The sequence below is a fragment of the Notolabrus celidotus genome, chromosome 21 (assembly GCF_009762535.1).
Source record: "Notolabrus celidotus isolate fNotCel1 chromosome 21, fNotCel1.pri, whole genome shotgun sequence".
NCBI lineage: Eukaryota > Metazoa > Chordata > Actinopteri > Labriformes > Labridae > Notolabrus > Notolabrus celidotus.
In genome coordinates this window covers 10,894,455-10,910,700 of record NC_048292.1, presented here as the reverse complement: position 1 = coordinate 10,910,700, position 16,246 = coordinate 10,894,455, and the positions used below count along the sequence as shown (strand labels likewise).

The window sequence follows — 16,246 nt, the reverse complement described above, 5'->3', positions numbered from 1 at the left end:
GGTTAAAATCACAGCACCACCTGGGAATGGATAAGAGCTTTTAATGGAGCGAATGACATTGATTACCACGACCAAATGACTCTGCCATGTAGCCTTAAGGCAAAAGCAGAAGCAGAGTCGGTGACAGGTGGTGGAAAAGGGACGAGCAATCAGCTAAACAGCAGTGGTCTGAATCTATTGGCTAAGTCGAGTGAAATGCATTTGCTCAGCTGATGGGAGTATTCATTTGCTTGAGTTCTTTTGCATCTTTCACTTAAAAATTCTCTCTTACCTTGCCCTGAGTAACTTAACTTGTACTGAGATTAAATGGTGGGTTTGTATGAGGGGGTTTCAAGGTTACCTGTGCAAGTTGCCATTTAAAGCACAGCTCAAATAAGAGAATTGCATTTCCCTGTATAATAGACATTCTAGAGTATCACAGACTTTTCCAACAGGACAAAATTGTTCACATATAGAATCATTTTGTTCAATAATCACAGTCCAGGGAGCAAAGAAGACCTTCTGAGGAGGCCAGCTTGTTGCACAGAGCTGAAAACTGTGGTGGTGGTTCACTCATTATAACCTTAAAAACACAGGATGGTCAAATGATGGCCAGTCTAAAAGTGTATAAAGCATATTCTGCAGCTTCTCTCTCTTTCCTGCTTCCCTGCTGTCTATATGTCGGAGCTCTGCAGGGTTCAGCTGACCCATACAAACAGAACACTAATGAAAACACAGGAAAGCTAGCCACGATGTGCCACTGTTAGCTCCACTGGATGTTAGCTACCCAGCTGAAACTGGGGTTTTTTGGGGTCAAGACTTTAAGACAGGGCTACTAACTTTCCTGAGAGATGACACGATCTATCAATCCCGCCGCCCCTCCTGCTTCTCACTATAATAGACACACACCTATGATCAAAGGTAACCACTGTTCAAAAAGGATCACAGGAAAAAAGAATTCCAACTTTGAGGTGATTTGTTGAGAAAGTCGCTGCACTGAAATCAATGTTTCAGTAGCCTACAAGATGGGCTGCACATTCAGTGTGTGTGTGGTGCTCTCCCAGTCTGTGTCAAGACCTTGGATTCAAATTACAATAAGTTTTGCACCAAACCTTTTCAGCATGCAGCTGCACCAAACCGACAGTGCCGTACCGAAACGGTGTGGCCAAGTGAAGGTTCTTACAACTAATCAACTGGCTACTGAGCTGGAGAGCAAAATTAAAACTGAATAACTAAGGGAGTGTGCGAATATGTGTGATGAAGTGTGTACGTGCTTGCACTGCCTTCATGTCTGCCTGTCAACCTGCCTGTCAGTTATTCTACCTGCCTGTGTGCATGGTTCTGTATAAAGGCCAGTAAGAATAGAAGACAGCGGGAGGCGAGGAGGCGCTGTCAATCAGTGCTGGCTGAGCAGAAAGCTGAAGGGAGCATGAGGAAAGACGCTTGGCGGGCCGAAGCCATGCACTATTCAGGCATCATTCAAACGGAGCACAACCACTGGGGCAAAACAGCACAAGATTCCTGGAAAAACAAACACATGCAAATAGCACAAGCACCTCTGCCAAATCTGGGGTTTAGTATTTTGCAACAGAAACTCCAAAAGCAAATCCAAAAACAGGATGGGTTTTTACAGTACACTAGGTAGCACAATTCTGTAAATGTGTACATTTGTATGCCGCAATAAAGATGCAGCTTCAAAAAAAAGAATATCCTGGAAAAGTTGTTTTTTCCACCATTGCATCAACAAAGGTAAACTTTCAATAATTCTATTCATTGGGTATAAAGTGAAATATTTCACTTCTTTGTCTTGATTTTGATGATTTTGGCTAATAGTGTGGCTAGGGTTGCAAAATTCCAGGAATTTTCAAAGTAGGATACTTTCCATGGGAATAAAAGGGATAAACCAGGAATTTGCTAAATTGAAGGATGGCTCTTAATAGGGAACTTAAATATAGGTGGGGAAAATATATTGTAGCATAATCCTGACTAAAACAACCAGATTTCATGCAAGTACAGTTGAATATCTATTCTATTCATCTATGGTATTTGTCTTAAGAAATGTACTTTAAAAGAATTGTATTTTATGGGGAATTTTATGTCTTTTAAAAAATGTTTGATTTCTTCATCTTGGTTTTGTGTTGTTATTATTATTGTTATTCCTCAATCACATGCACATAGCACACTGCTTACTGCAGGGCTATAGAGACCACGACCCCTACATGCACTGTGCATTCCTCCATCCCATGCACAGATGATTTCTAGAATATTTCTTTTGAATATTTCCAAAAGTCCCCAGCTTAACTGCCAATGGAAATTTATCGGAAATTTTCCACCCCTTTGCAACCCTAACAGTAGCTCATCAAAATCAGAAACCTGAGGATTTCCAGGAACGTCAGGGGATGGTAGCTTTTGCAAAACTCTCTCAATAACAGTTAGAAAAAATAGCCCCAAATTTAAAAATGTTTAACTTTGTGTATACCAAGTGTCATTAAGACAGGGAGGCAAAACCCTTTCCAAATAATAGATACAAATATTGACGTGCAGCAACATGACAGGGCCAATGTTAGACCTCCACAGGCTTGCAACGACAGCAGCCTGTGAACCTTACTCTGACCTTTCAGGCAAGCCAACCAAAAAACAGCTAGAAAACAGGCAACTAAAAGGGCAACTGCAAAGACTAATTCAAGATTGGATGAATTCAAGGTGAGGATTGTAGAGAAAGAGGAAAGGCTGCACCACGTGGAGGTGGTATTGGCTGAAATGCTAAAAAGCAGCTACAGATCGAGCTAATAGATCAAGAGGGGCGCTAAAAGGAGGGAGAAGGTAAGGATGTATCGAGTATCAGAAGAAGACTAAGGAGAACTTTGTGAAGAAGTTTCTCAGAGAAAACTTGGATATTTCCACCTTGATGGACCTCCAGATAGAAAAAGCCCTCCATATAATGGCACCGGAACTCCTAAGCAAGCACACAGCCCAGATTGATCCTCATCAGATTCATCAGCTTCAGAGTGAAGGAAGAAGTGGTCAAATTGGCATGGGAAAAGAAAAGGTTCACTTGGCTAAATTAGCCTTGGACCAGAACTACGCACCAGGTACCCGAGCAAGAGGGAGATAATACACAGTGCTACAGAGGTCCTGTTTGTTTTGAAGGAAGTGGGTACAGTGATTCCAGAGGGGAAGAGCAATCACTTTACATCAGCTGGAAGTAAATGCAAGGTGATTCAGTGAAAATGATTTCCATTAATGTCAACAAGGTTCTGAGTCAAATTAAGAGAACTAAGATCATGTCAAAATTAGAGAAAGAGAAGGCAAAGATTGCTCTTCCCCAAAGAAACACATGTGAGCAAGGCTGAACATTTACTATTGAATTGAGTTGAAGGGTGTCATCCTCAAATTTTCCAGTGATCATCACAACGATTCAGAATACCCAAAGTCAATTGTAAAGAGGGAGCTGTGCAAGGATTTCACATCCACTGGTAGGTAGCGGACAAAGTCTCCTGGGTTGGATAAACAATTAAGGCCTGTCATTTGCTTTTGTTGTTGGTGGTATTTTTTCCCCTCTGTATATAATCTGCATACAGATGGCTGGATGACTTTCCAGCTCAGCATCATTAAAAGTGCAGCACAGCTGGCAGACAGAGCGATCAAACTAAGGATACACGGACACAAAAGGACACAAGGAAATAAAAAAAGGGGACATATAAGAGTACAAAAAGTTTAAAATACAACAAAAGACAAAGGTTAAAAAGATTCCAAAAGATTAGTATTTCTCACCCAGATCTGTGTTGGGCCCAGCTAACAACTGTTTGAACTTATCCAGGCGGGATGCTTCCCTTTCAGTCATGGCCGGGGTGCCCGATGTGTTCTGGTCAGCCATGCGAGCCACAAGCGGGATGACAGGGGGCCGTTGGTGGGGCAAAGACCGTTGTCTGTGAAGAGCTGCGTGCTCACCTGCTGCATCTGGGGGAGAGCAGAGATCGAAGACAAAGCAAAGAATTACACAGAGATTATCGCATGGTGTTGTGGACATGTTAAATCCCTTTATGTGAAACTTATAAGAATACAAATGTAGGGGTTTGGTGGCCTAGCGGTCTAAGCGCCCCACATACAGAGGCTACAGTCCTCGTCGCAAGGATCGCCGGTTCGATTCCCGGCCGCGACCATTTCCTGCATGTCTTCCCCCGCTCTCTACTCCCCACATTTCCTGTCTCTCTTCAGCTGTCTCGTAAAATAAAGGCAAAAAGCCCAAAAATATAACTTTAAAAAGAAAAAAAAAAGAGAGAATACAAATGTAAATAACAGTAATCATGAAAACGAGAACATCGTGCAAAGCAGGAGGTTATCAGCACCCAATGCTGTGCCAATGACTTCCTGGTTGTTTCTGGAGGTGTTTGGGTGGGGAACACCACCCTCCCAAACTTCCTTTCCTCAGTCATCCTTGTTGAAATGTGGCTTCCCCTCCTTGTGGAGGGTGTCGATGATTCTGGACAACTGCCAAGTCAGCAGTTTTCCTCATGACTGTGATTGTGTGTGCTGAACTGGGTAGTCTCTTTCTTAAATATCTGGTGGAAAATAACTTTTCACAATACTCTCACTTCCTTTAGATGCACCTGTGAGTCCTCATTTTTCCTTCTTACAGGAATTATAGGTACCACACAAAGAAAAATAATCAGTGCCACACTTAGGATACGAGAAATAATTAGGGAAAATAGAGCAAAAGTGAATATCTGACTTCTCCTCTCATTCACAGTCACTGTATATTACATATGTAATATATCTAGTACTGGATAAGCCAGCTAAACTACATTCTTCTTGACTGAGCATGAACACTCAGCTCTGAAGCTGGCCTAGTTGAAGAGATGGCCTTTCAGGGATTTCCAGGGAAGTCAAAGCAGTGTGGGAAAACATGACCCCAAATGAACGTGTTACAGTTCAATACGGGCAAACAGCAACTGAGCAAGGAGACACTATTTGCTCTCCAGCGTGGCTTGGAGATTATTTAACCCTTTGAGTGTGCTTTATAAAGCAGGGTCAAAGGGTTTCTATTTTGCACATTTATACAGTGCTGCTGTGCCTTAAACATTTTTTTTTAAACTTTAAACCCTTGAGAGACAAATGGAAAAACTTCCAAACAGTGTTGCACAGCATCAACAGCAGACAAGTTGCATACTTCAGGGTTCAGAAATTGCTCAGAGGAGTCAACTTAAACTTCAGAGTAGAAGTAGGTGATGAGGCACTTTTCTGCTGTCTTCTGATATATGCAATGGTAGAAAGGACAGGTGAAAAGAAAGGACAGAAACACATGGCTCAGGGCGTTTTATGACAAACTACTCTTTGCTGCAGTTAACCTTTTTCTTGTCTACTTTGTAGCGCACAGAATATTCAACAACACTCAGTCATTTTGTCAGTATTTTGTTGTACATCATGTGTAGACCACAAAGTGTGATTGGAAATAAAATAAAAGGATTATAACGATGACCAGACAAGATTTAGATCATCTTACCATTACTTGGTGCCATGACAATGACAGAAAATAACAAGTTTATATTTTCAGGCCAATACTTGGATCAAAAATGTGATGTGATGTGTGACAAATATGCAAGATTGTTTTCAAAATAAACCCAAAATAGCTGATTTGATGTTGGATTTAGGTCATGATATCAATATATCTTTTTCAAGTCTTGTTATGTTTTTTTAATGTGCCAAATCAAATTTCATAATTGAGGTAGAGCATACCCGCAGGATAACTATTTTTAAAATCGTAGGGGACATGCTGAGGCAATTTCGCCAAGATTCATATCAGGTTTTTCCTTTTTTGTAGTTTTGAGTTTTGCACTCTCTTCTAGGAACCCTAAAGGGGTTTTTTGAATAGGCTTAAAGGAAACAATAACACTCCTACAAGGGGGTCTGTTCAAGTATGGACCATTAAAATTGCAATTAATACACCAAAATGTGAATGTCACAGTGCCAACTGGAATGAAAGACAGAAAAAATTAAAGGTCTTTTCAGTGGGACTGCAATACCTGATAAGAACCAAACTAGAGTGTGTAGACATAGGATCAAACCATAGACTGTATAAATAATGGACGTTATATCTGTGACGTCACCCATCTGTTCCTGGACGCTGTTTTGAAACCAATCGTCGGTGGGAGCCATATTGGTTGCTGGAGTCCAACCAAAATTAGTGTGAGGTAAAGAGGCGGGCTTTGAGCCTCCTAGCCAACAGCTACAATCACCCCGTACATTGTGTTGTGTGTAGATAGAGAAATTAGCTATGTAAACCCAAGCCGTTTTTTGAACCAGGCTGTAAACATGTTAATTAATGCTACAAAGATCGTCTTTTTTGAATTGGTGTCTATGTGGTTTCCGTTGTTTCCGCAGCCAGCCTCAAGTCGACGCTCGATGAATTGCAGTTTATAACACTTCCACTTGGGCTTCATATTTTGAGACCGGAGGTTGCCGCTTGGATTAAACTTATGGTATTCACTAACCTTTAGGTGACCCGATTGGAGCTTCGCTGTGGGACTTCACCAGGCGGCCATCAGTGTAAGGGTTGATTTGGGAGGCAAATGGCACCTCAGGGCTGTTCAGGTGTCCCTCCCCCAGCCTGTTCTCCTCATCCTCCTCCTCCTCTTCTCCATTCTCCTCCTCCTCCACCTCCTCCTCCTCATCTGCCTCCTCATCTGCCTCCTCGTCCGCTACCTCTTCCTGAGTGTCCTCTTCCCTGTTCTCCAGCTCTGTTGTGTCATCCAGCCTCTGTCTCTCCTGCTGCTTGCTGTGATTTTCAATCACCTGCATGGTTGACAAAAAAAGACAAAAAAACAAGTGGGGTTGTTGGTGACTGTTGGTAAACAGAGTTAAAAATGAGATTCTGTGTTTTTATTCTTCAAGAAAAGAAAAGTAACATTCTGATAACTGGAATTCTCCAAAGGCTTATATATTTATACCAAAAATCCTTTGGTGTACACCTGTTTTAAAAGAAAGCAGTGATTGAAATCATCTTGAAAACATTTTTGAAAATAACATTTTTAATTTTAAAATGTTTATGATTATGTTGTCAGTAAACAGATGCTTTCTTTTTGAGTCTAAAATGTACAGGAAAGCTGTTTACATCCATGGGTATGCATTGTGATGGATGAAATGTGACTTAACAGTGTGTGGAGCATCTGTCATTTGAAAACTGTCAAGCTTGAATGTGTTATAATAACAAGCCATAGTATCTTGTTGTTTACCTTGTTGGCTGTTTCCATGACCACCTCAATATTAAGGTTCTGTGCAGCCATAGCCAGCAACTCATCATCGTCGTCCCCAACATCCCATGCATCGCTTGTGATGCTCTCGAACTCCTGGAAGGTGGTAGCTTTCTTGGGTTTGTTTGGTGTAGCTGGAGGAGGCTTGTTTCCTGCTTTAATCAAGCTTGAGGACAAACACAAAGACATGAATATAAAGTAAAGGAACGATGATATCAAAGTCATTTTAAGAGAAGGTGTGGAGTGGGGGCAGGGTGGTGTTGAAGAAGAAGAAAAAGTTGCAATATGTCTTTATCCTTATTGTCCGACACTTATATTATTAATGATGAATTACTCATGAGTCATGTCTCTCTTCTTCTCTCACTCTCTTAGTCTCTCTCCAAGATCCTCATGCAGCCAATTGAAAATAAAAATGCACTGTTCGAAATTACTAACATTTCCCATATTGTTGTGAACATCTAATTTAAAAGTATAAACTACATCTTCATATGATTTGAATGAATGGGAAATATTACATTTCAATATGTTATTTATAAATATTAAATCAAATTAAAGAAGAATGGTAGGCACGTAATCCCGCCCCCAAATCTTGTGTATTTCTCAGTTTGGGGAACTACGTGGTCCTGCACTACTGTCCAAGACAGAATGACTGAGCTTCTCCAGTATCATGTCCCTGCTAGAACATTAAGATCGTCTGGTCAGTTGCTATTGGTCACTCCCAAAACGAGGCTTAAAACAAAAGGTGATCGAGCCTTTGTGGCGGCTGCCCCTCGACTCTGGAACAACCTGCCCCATCACATCCGCACTGCGGGATCAATTGGGGTCTTTAAATCCTCTCTTAAGACACACCTCTTCTCCCTGGCTTTTAATCAAGCTTGAGTGGACATCTGGCATAATTTTGATTACATTTGAATTTATTTTATTCTATCTTATTGTATCATATATTTGCACTGTGTTTATGTATTTTACTATTTTATTTTAGTAGTGTATTGTATGTTATGTTTGTCATTTGTGCTGCTTTTGATCTGTACAGCACTTTGGTCAACCCCGGTTGTTTTGAACGTGCTCTATAAAGTTTGAGTCGGGTTGAGTTGAATAGATTGTGAGCATATACAGCCCACAACACCTCCGAATGGGGTCTAAGAAATCAAATCTAAATGCCTCCTCATTGCACCTTTGGTGCATGTTTAAATTAGGTATAAAAAGAGGCACCACTTCATTCAGCCGGTACAAGAACATTTAATAAGACAATACAATCAAACTTTTTCATGGTATCATGAATTACGGAAAAACAGAGTGGGTGGATTGGGGTGTGTAGAAGAAGGTGTTACAGTGTATTCACTAAAGACAATAATAATAAAGACAGGATCTTAGCAACATTAGCTTATTTCTATCATACTTCAGAGGAAAAGGGAGATTTTGAATATTCGAACAGACAAAACAAAAAACAAATCAAACATTCCCTTAATTCAGGGGTTCCCAAACTTTTCCGCCCGCGACCCCCAAAATCTAATTTGCATACTTACATGAGCATGTGGCTGTGTTTCCTGTGCCGTAATGAATTAACCTACTGCTACTGATGCTTTTGATAATTAACTGTTCACTAACCCTAAACTTAGGAGCAGAGGTGTCAAGTAACAAAGAACAAATACTTCGCTACCTTACTTAAGTAGAAATTTTGGATATCTATACTTTATTGGAGTCATTATTTTTCAGCCAACTTTTTACTTCTACTCCTTACATTTTCAAGAAATTATCTGTACTTTCTACTCCTTACATTTTAAAAATAGCCTCGTTACTCTTGTTTCATTTTGGCTTGTTTTCATTCCAGCTTGTCATCGTACAAAACATTGCACGAAAATGCCTTCATTTTCAATGGGCATAAATGTGACTGAAATAGATGCAACCCAAATATTTCAACATTAACATATTAATATAACATTATAGTCATTATGGCCTTTAGAAAAATGTTTTTGGGAGATGGGATAGTGCACTATAGGCCCCTGTGGTGCAGCCTAAGCTTTTGTCCTTAATGGCATTTTTCCCCCTTACATTACTTTAACTTTTATACCTTTACACTTTTACTTGAGTAAAAAGCTTGAGTTGATACTTCAACTTCTACATAAGTCTTTTTAAACCCTAGTATCTATACTTCTACCTGAGTAATGAATGTGAATACTTTTGACACCTCTGCTTAGGAGTCATCTGGCAAAAAGAAAGGCAGAAAACTCATTACATTTTCTATTTTCAAGTTTAGTTACTACTTTTGTGGATATTTTTTTACTATAATGGATAAAATGTACAAATTTTAGATAACTTTAAAAAAAAAAAAAAACATTCTGGAAGACATCTCACGACCCCCCAGGGGGTCCCGACCCACACTTTTGGAACCCCTGGCTGAATTGACTATTAAACACAGACTAAATTATGGAATGACAAGCTGCTGTCTCTGTCAGCTGTCAAATGGCAAAATAAACATTTACAGGTTCCTGTTTGGGATGTGGCTAAAAGTGCATACGTTGTCAATCACGTGTGTTCCTCTTACTGAGAATCATGAATGAATCTCAACTTCAGAGCGTCACAGGGTTTAGCATCTGAAGCAAGCGGTAAGCATCAAGCATAAACACTTCAACATGCAGAAACATCAACTGTCCAAATGAATCCAGCAACGTAATCATCAGGCATTAGCTTAGACATTTACTTTGATGAAAGCGTACGTGTGTATACTCACTTAGCATGAAGAAGTGGATCGAAAGGTGGATGCTGTGCGCCATACACATGCTGAATGCTGGAGAAGTGAAGAAAAGATTAAGCACAGAAATGAGCTAATTGACAACTGGCTCTCAAGCTAGCCAAATTGGCTACTTACTTTCCTGGAAACAAAACCAATTTATAACTAAAGGTGATACAAACTACTTCAAGTGTCTGGACCACAGATAGTTCAGATGGATATACGACTGCTATGTAAGTAGTTATAACTCTGGTGTTTCGGTGTGTTTTACTTGTTCAGCTGTTAGCCGCTGATAGCAGGGAAACCTCGACTGACAGTAAGAGGGAGCTAAACAGTGTCTGCTCTACGAGGGCAACACAACACAGACATGGAAAGTTTACGAAGAGAGAGACTAACAGAGTCTTTGGACACCTGAAGGTTCGTCAGTAACTCTCAAAGTTCTTATTCTTGTCCAACAGAGCTCCGTAAACTGAGTACTGCTAGCTGCGCTAAGCTAGCCCACAGGAGGTAACACGTCACTCACCTGCCAGGAACCTTCGCTGCGTTTCTTTTCCAGAACTGTTTTTTATTCCCGTCACTTGACATTTTCCCTCTACGGTCCAACCAGTCGTGGACACAAACACGCAGACACTGACGCTATGTGTAGAACCGAAAAATTGTGTTTGTTTACACCAGGTTCCCTCTTCCCAAACTCAAAAAGCTGCCATGTTGATACTGTTGTACTGACGAGCAAACGCTGCTGTGATTGGCTGAACCGACACTTCCGCGTTGTGAGCCAATCACAAGTTATTGTTCTTCTTCTTCTTTGGTTGTGTTTCATGGTGGTTGGCATCCGTGATTGCCGCATTACCGCCACTTACACTTACAGAATTGAATCAGTACTACACATAGACTGTAAATACTATACTACAGTGCAAGTTGCTTCAATTTCCTAACAAGTGAACCCCTTTGACAGTTTTTTACGACTGAATAAACACTGAAATAAAAACTTGTTTATTCAGTCTGGCTTTTATGTAGGGTTCAATAATTGTATTACCTACCTTTTACTATAATATTGATTTAAATGTTGCTTTATAATTTTAGTAATTTGAACTGTTATCTTATGTTTATTCATTCATTCATTCATTTACTTAATTTTTATTTATCTACTCAGTTTTATTGATATTTTTAGCTTAGTATATATTTTTCAACTCTTATCCTTACCCTTTTTAAATCTATTTATTTTAACTATTTTGATTCTTAATTTTGATGCTTTACCTTATTTTAATTACACATATTTTATTTTTGGTGTGCATTAGTCTCTATTTTATTTGATGTTATTCTTCTTCTTATTATTTTTTATTTTTATTAATTGTATTATTATTATCTCCCCCTAATATGTCTTGTCATTGTTTCATTTCTGCTTCTTTCTTGTTTTTCAATCGCTATAAAGCACTTTTGGTTGCATTTGATTTGTATGAAAGGTGCTATATAAATCAAGCTTGGTTGATTGATTGATAAAACCAAAAGTATTACACAATTATCAAAACCTTACACTAATGGAGCAAAACATCGGCCAAGATCTGCACCACTATAAGCACAATGTCAGCCTGACACTTTTTGCAAAACGATACACACAGTGATTTACAAAACACTAAACACACTTGTATACATTAGACAGAAGTATAATGTCACTTCCTTGCAATTCCAAAGCTCTGACTGTCAAATTACCACACCTATGAGCCAATTGGTTAATCATAGTATTGTTCATAATTTTTTTTTTCTATATTTTATTTTACCTTTATTTTACCAGGAATAGTCCCATTGAGATACAAAGTCTCTTTTACAAGGGAGTCCTGGCCAAGACAGCAGCATAAAAAGTTTCAGTAAAAGTAACTATTACATCGATTTATAAATTAGCAGTGTTAAGCTCTAAAACATGTGCACAAAATGATCAGATCATCCTTTATCCTAGTTTTAGAATCCTCCAATCGAATTAAAGAATCCAGTTTCAGGTGACCCTGAAGCTCAAACCAAGAAGAGGGAGCAAAGACATTAAAAGCACTTTTACCAAAGACAGAGCGAGTACGAGGAATAACAAAAAGAATTTGTCCATGGGACCGAAGATGACAGCCACTGACAACTTTAGGAGTCAATAAGGAGGATAAATAAGACGGCAGCTCCTGTAGTATGGCCTTATAAAGAAAGACATACCAATGCTCCATTCTTCTGTTGTGTGAGTAAGACAAGCCTACCTTTTCATACAAGATACAGTGATGTGTGCGGAAACCTAAACCAGAAACAAACCACAATGCAGCATGGTACACTGGTGGTCTAACATTTTCAGAGAGGCTGAGGAAGCATGCATAACACTGTAAGCTCAGCAAATATCAGAAAAACATAAAATACTGTATCCAGTTGCAGGTGAACTCACCTGCTGTCAGAGACAGAGGGAGGCACAGGCAAACAAAACAAACACACCACAGTACGGCATGTAGCACACAATATAAGTAATTATAGAACTTAATCCACCTTCTGTGTGCCCTGCAGCTTGATAAAATACCAAAAAAAAAAAAAAAAAAAACGGAAATCCGGCGACACCTGAGCAAGCATAGGCCTACTGCAGAACAGCTCCAACAGAACAGTCATACTGCTTTCAAACACAGTTTGTAGTAGGAAATATGCAGTACCTGCTGCCTGATAAATTCGTAGGTGGTATGTAGCAGGCCGAAAACAGCCTCTGTTCCTGATATGTCAAAGCCACTGATTCAGCAGGATGTTGGTGGCAAAATAAGTGTTCTTCCTCCAATCCTGTGTCCCACTCTAGCCACACAGAAGAGGCTCAAGAGGTGAAGAAGGAAACCCCTGCTGTCTTCTGCAAGGTTTTGGCCAGCTTGGTCCTTGTGTGATGTGTTTTTGATGTTGGTGTGGCATGACTTCACATATTTCAACAAGATGATGGGTTGTATTGCTCTTGGTGTTGACTACATATTGCATAACGAGTCAGTAAGCTAAAACACTTAAGTTGTTTCACTCCTTCCCCACTCTTTTTGATGTTCTTTCACTTAGAGGACTGCTACAGATTTGCAGTGGTGTTGTTACTTCCATTGAGTGTATTCAGTGATAACATTTTGGTATGTAATGTCACATACATTTGATGGTTTTCATTTAATATTCTTGAATTTTAATAATCGGTTTTGGTAAGCCTTGTGAAAGTTAGAGATCCATTTGAATACATTTGGTCCAATTCTGTTGTCTTCCAAGTACCATGCCAAAATATGTAAACTAAGGCAATAGTTTTGAAATGGGTACTTAAGTTTGGATATCTATGTTGGTCATCTCCCCAAAAGTTTCATTTCAATCAAAGAACTTCTTCTTAATTTAATCATTGGAGCTTTATCTTTCTCTTAAAAGTAATAGTTGTCTGTCCAGTATCTTAACAACTGAGAATTAGTTTGATTCCCCCTGTATGGACTGGGTCTAACTCATAAGTAATTCAAGAAGCCATGACATGAATTAACAGTTATATATTGGTTGCAGGTTATAGGAATATGTCACCATTTTTAATAAAGTTAACAAATGAAATCTAACTGAAGACGACTACAAGTGAGTTTTCACAAAAATAAACAATAGTTTCAAATGACCTGACCTGTACCTGAACACAGCATTGCACCAATCACTAGCCTATCAATGCTGTGGCAGCTTGAGGGACAATCCATTAATCAACCAGCAGCAGTCCTACCTGATTCCCAGCCCACACACTTACTGTAAAGTCCTCCTCCGGGTGTAATAGCTGACCATTACACTTGGCAGCTGGACCACAGAGTGGCTGGAATGAATTATAAACTTGTTTGGTCTTCGGATTGGTTAGGCACTACTGCCACCATGTGGAAGTGTCAGGAAGTGAAGTCCAGCATGTGTTGTATGTACAGTACAGTGAAGAGTGATTTTCCCCACCTCTTAGGAAACTTCGACTACAACTTCCTTTGAATTGCTTCAGTAGTTCCAAGTCAAATCTACATTAATAGATCTTACCTGACCAGAATTCACTTATAAAAAGGTACAGAGTATAACTTCTCAGCTTTCTAGTTTGTGAAGGAAGTCCCATCAGTGACGCAGAAATCAGAGCAGCTACAGTGAGATTATATCTGTTGCCCTGGCTCTGATATTTCCATAATTGGAAATATACTTTTTTTTTCTAGGATGGAAAATACCAGTGAAAACATTTTTTGTGGAATTAATCCTTGGGATGGTTGCAAGTCCCTTCATAATCTTTATTTGCCCCCTGTCAAAGTATTTCAAATAGCTTTGAACTTGTGAAATATACCACACCTGTGTAAATTGCAGTTTGTTCTGCCATGCAAAAAAGTATCACTAATTTGTTTCTGATGCAGAGTTTTGAAGCCTATCTTCGGCAGTTGTCATAATGAAAATGATGACTGAACCTGAACTGACTGAACTTTCATATAGGCATGACTGTTTAGGACAAGGAGGGCTTAAAAAGTATTTGCACTATTGCCAATCAGCTATGTTAAGCCACTCTTTATTTCATGTGTTTAATTATACCCTATTGCAATAGAAGCAAATTCAGCATTAAAGCCATGTTACTTTAGAGTATATTTTTATTTGCATATACATTGAAGAAAATAACTGATTTTAATAGTAATTTAATAACCTATACCCCAACCAACAAAACTGCTTCTTCTGTCTGTTCCTGATTCAAAGTGGATTTGGGTGTGTCCAATCAGCAGAGTGGGAGCAACATCTAAAGGTGTTTTTCGATCGCAGGAACTTTACTCTGGAACTATGGACTTTACCTCTGAACTACATGCATTTTGACTGCAGGAACCAGGGTTGAAGTTTAGTTCAGGGCTAGTTAATCTCCCCCCTAAAAAGCCCCTGCTTGGGGGGTAGTACTTTTCAAAGGTCCCAGGACTTTCGGGGGGCAGGGCCTACATTGCTGAACGTGTCTGATTGGTAGATTAACCACAGTGTTTTTATTCCACCCGCCACCCACAATAATGTCATGCACATCTGTGATTCACTTGATTTCTCTTTCTTTCATTTGTTTTTTATTTGTTCTATATTTTTTGTATGTGTGTACTTTTCAAAAGAAGAAGCTGTGATTCACTTGATTTAGCAGCTTGTAACAGTAGTCTTCTCTAAATCCCACTGCGAATGCGTCTCTCCCAGTGTTATGGTTTTAAAAGTGACCCTGTAAACTGGAGACCTTCAGCTAAACGTAACGGTGTTTGTGGAGTTTACACAGCTGTTGAAACACAGAGGGAGTTCCTGGGAATGCATACTAGTTTAGTTTTTTATTAAAATTTCAAAATATCCTCTTCAGATATTTAGTGATCATCTAAAATTGTGCTGAAAAAAAGAGCTAGTAGAGGACGGAGAGAGACAGAGGGAGGGAGAGACAAATTGTTTGGCTGGACCTGTTTGCCACATCTTTAACAGCATAGCAAACAAAATGTTAAAAATCGGCTGTATAGGGAAAAGCTTTGCCTCTTTTCATGCTAAGTGAACAATGGTTTCAAATTAGCATTAAGTGTCTCTACATTTCTCTTTTCAGTAGCCCCCCTGGGGAAGCTCATGACATATTGTCACCCAAACTATGGATGCCACTTTCAGAATTGACCATCTGAAATACTACATGTGAAGCACCAGGGGGTGCTACTAGTTAAGGAAGATATCTCTAGTGTCAGTGTTAACCTCAATCTTGTTTTTATTAAGGCATTTTCATAGCTCATAAAAATAAAGCGGAAAAAAAAATCAGACCAGAGATTTATGGTTTATATCAATCTTATTAGCATTTTATTATTTTCAGTTTACTACAAAATCAACAAAATGAAAGGCAACAGTGCACCAACAACCCCGAAATATAACATTGTCCATACAAATGTTGTCGGAAAGAATATAATTCTGATCCAATATGAATAAACTTCTTACACATTGCATGGATACAAAAAAACAGCTTTAAATTAAAGACAATTAGGTGTACGAAGATAACATTACATTCATGCATATACAAGGAAATATACAAACGCTACACTTTGATACAGCTGCGACAGCTGAACCAGGAAGCCAAGTTTGCTTAAGCAGAGAGAGACACAAACTGGAAAATCTTGACATTTATTATTTTCCTTTTGTTTTATTTCCTCTGTATGGACTTGATATGACTAAAAGAGATGGGGCGGGGTAACTTGAGCAATGAAAAAACTGTGTCTCACAGTTTGATAAACCTGATTGGCGGGAAGATGGGTATATAATTAAAAATGTCAAGAAATTCAAAGTTTGGGTC

At 39.2% G+C, this 16,246-nt stretch overlaps 1 protein-coding gene across 3 annotated transcripts in view; it reads right to left on the bottom strand.

Moving 5' to 3' along the window:
* The window catches only part of tbc1d22a (TBC1 domain family, member 22a), an 81,456-nt gene extending 70,752 nt beyond the window's left edge, over nt 1–10,704 (bottom strand). For all 3 annotated transcript variants that reach the window (XM_034673579.1, XM_034673581.1, XM_034673580.1), the window contains exons 1-5: nt 10,484–10,704; nt 9,961–10,017; nt 7,212–7,395; nt 6,471–6,771; nt 3,754–3,939 (exon numbers count right to left, since the gene is read on the bottom strand). In XM_034673579.1, coding sequence (XP_034529470.1) covers nt 3,754–3,939; nt 6,471–6,771; nt 7,212–7,395; nt 9,961–10,017; nt 10,484–10,545 — 790 coding nt within the window. In that variant the 5' untranslated portion in view covers nt 10,546–10,704. The remainder of the gene's footprint in view (nt 1–3,753; nt 3,940–6,470; nt 6,772–7,211; nt 7,396–9,960; nt 10,018–10,483) is intronic.
* Between the last annotated feature and the right edge of the window lie 5,542 nt (nt 10,705–16,246).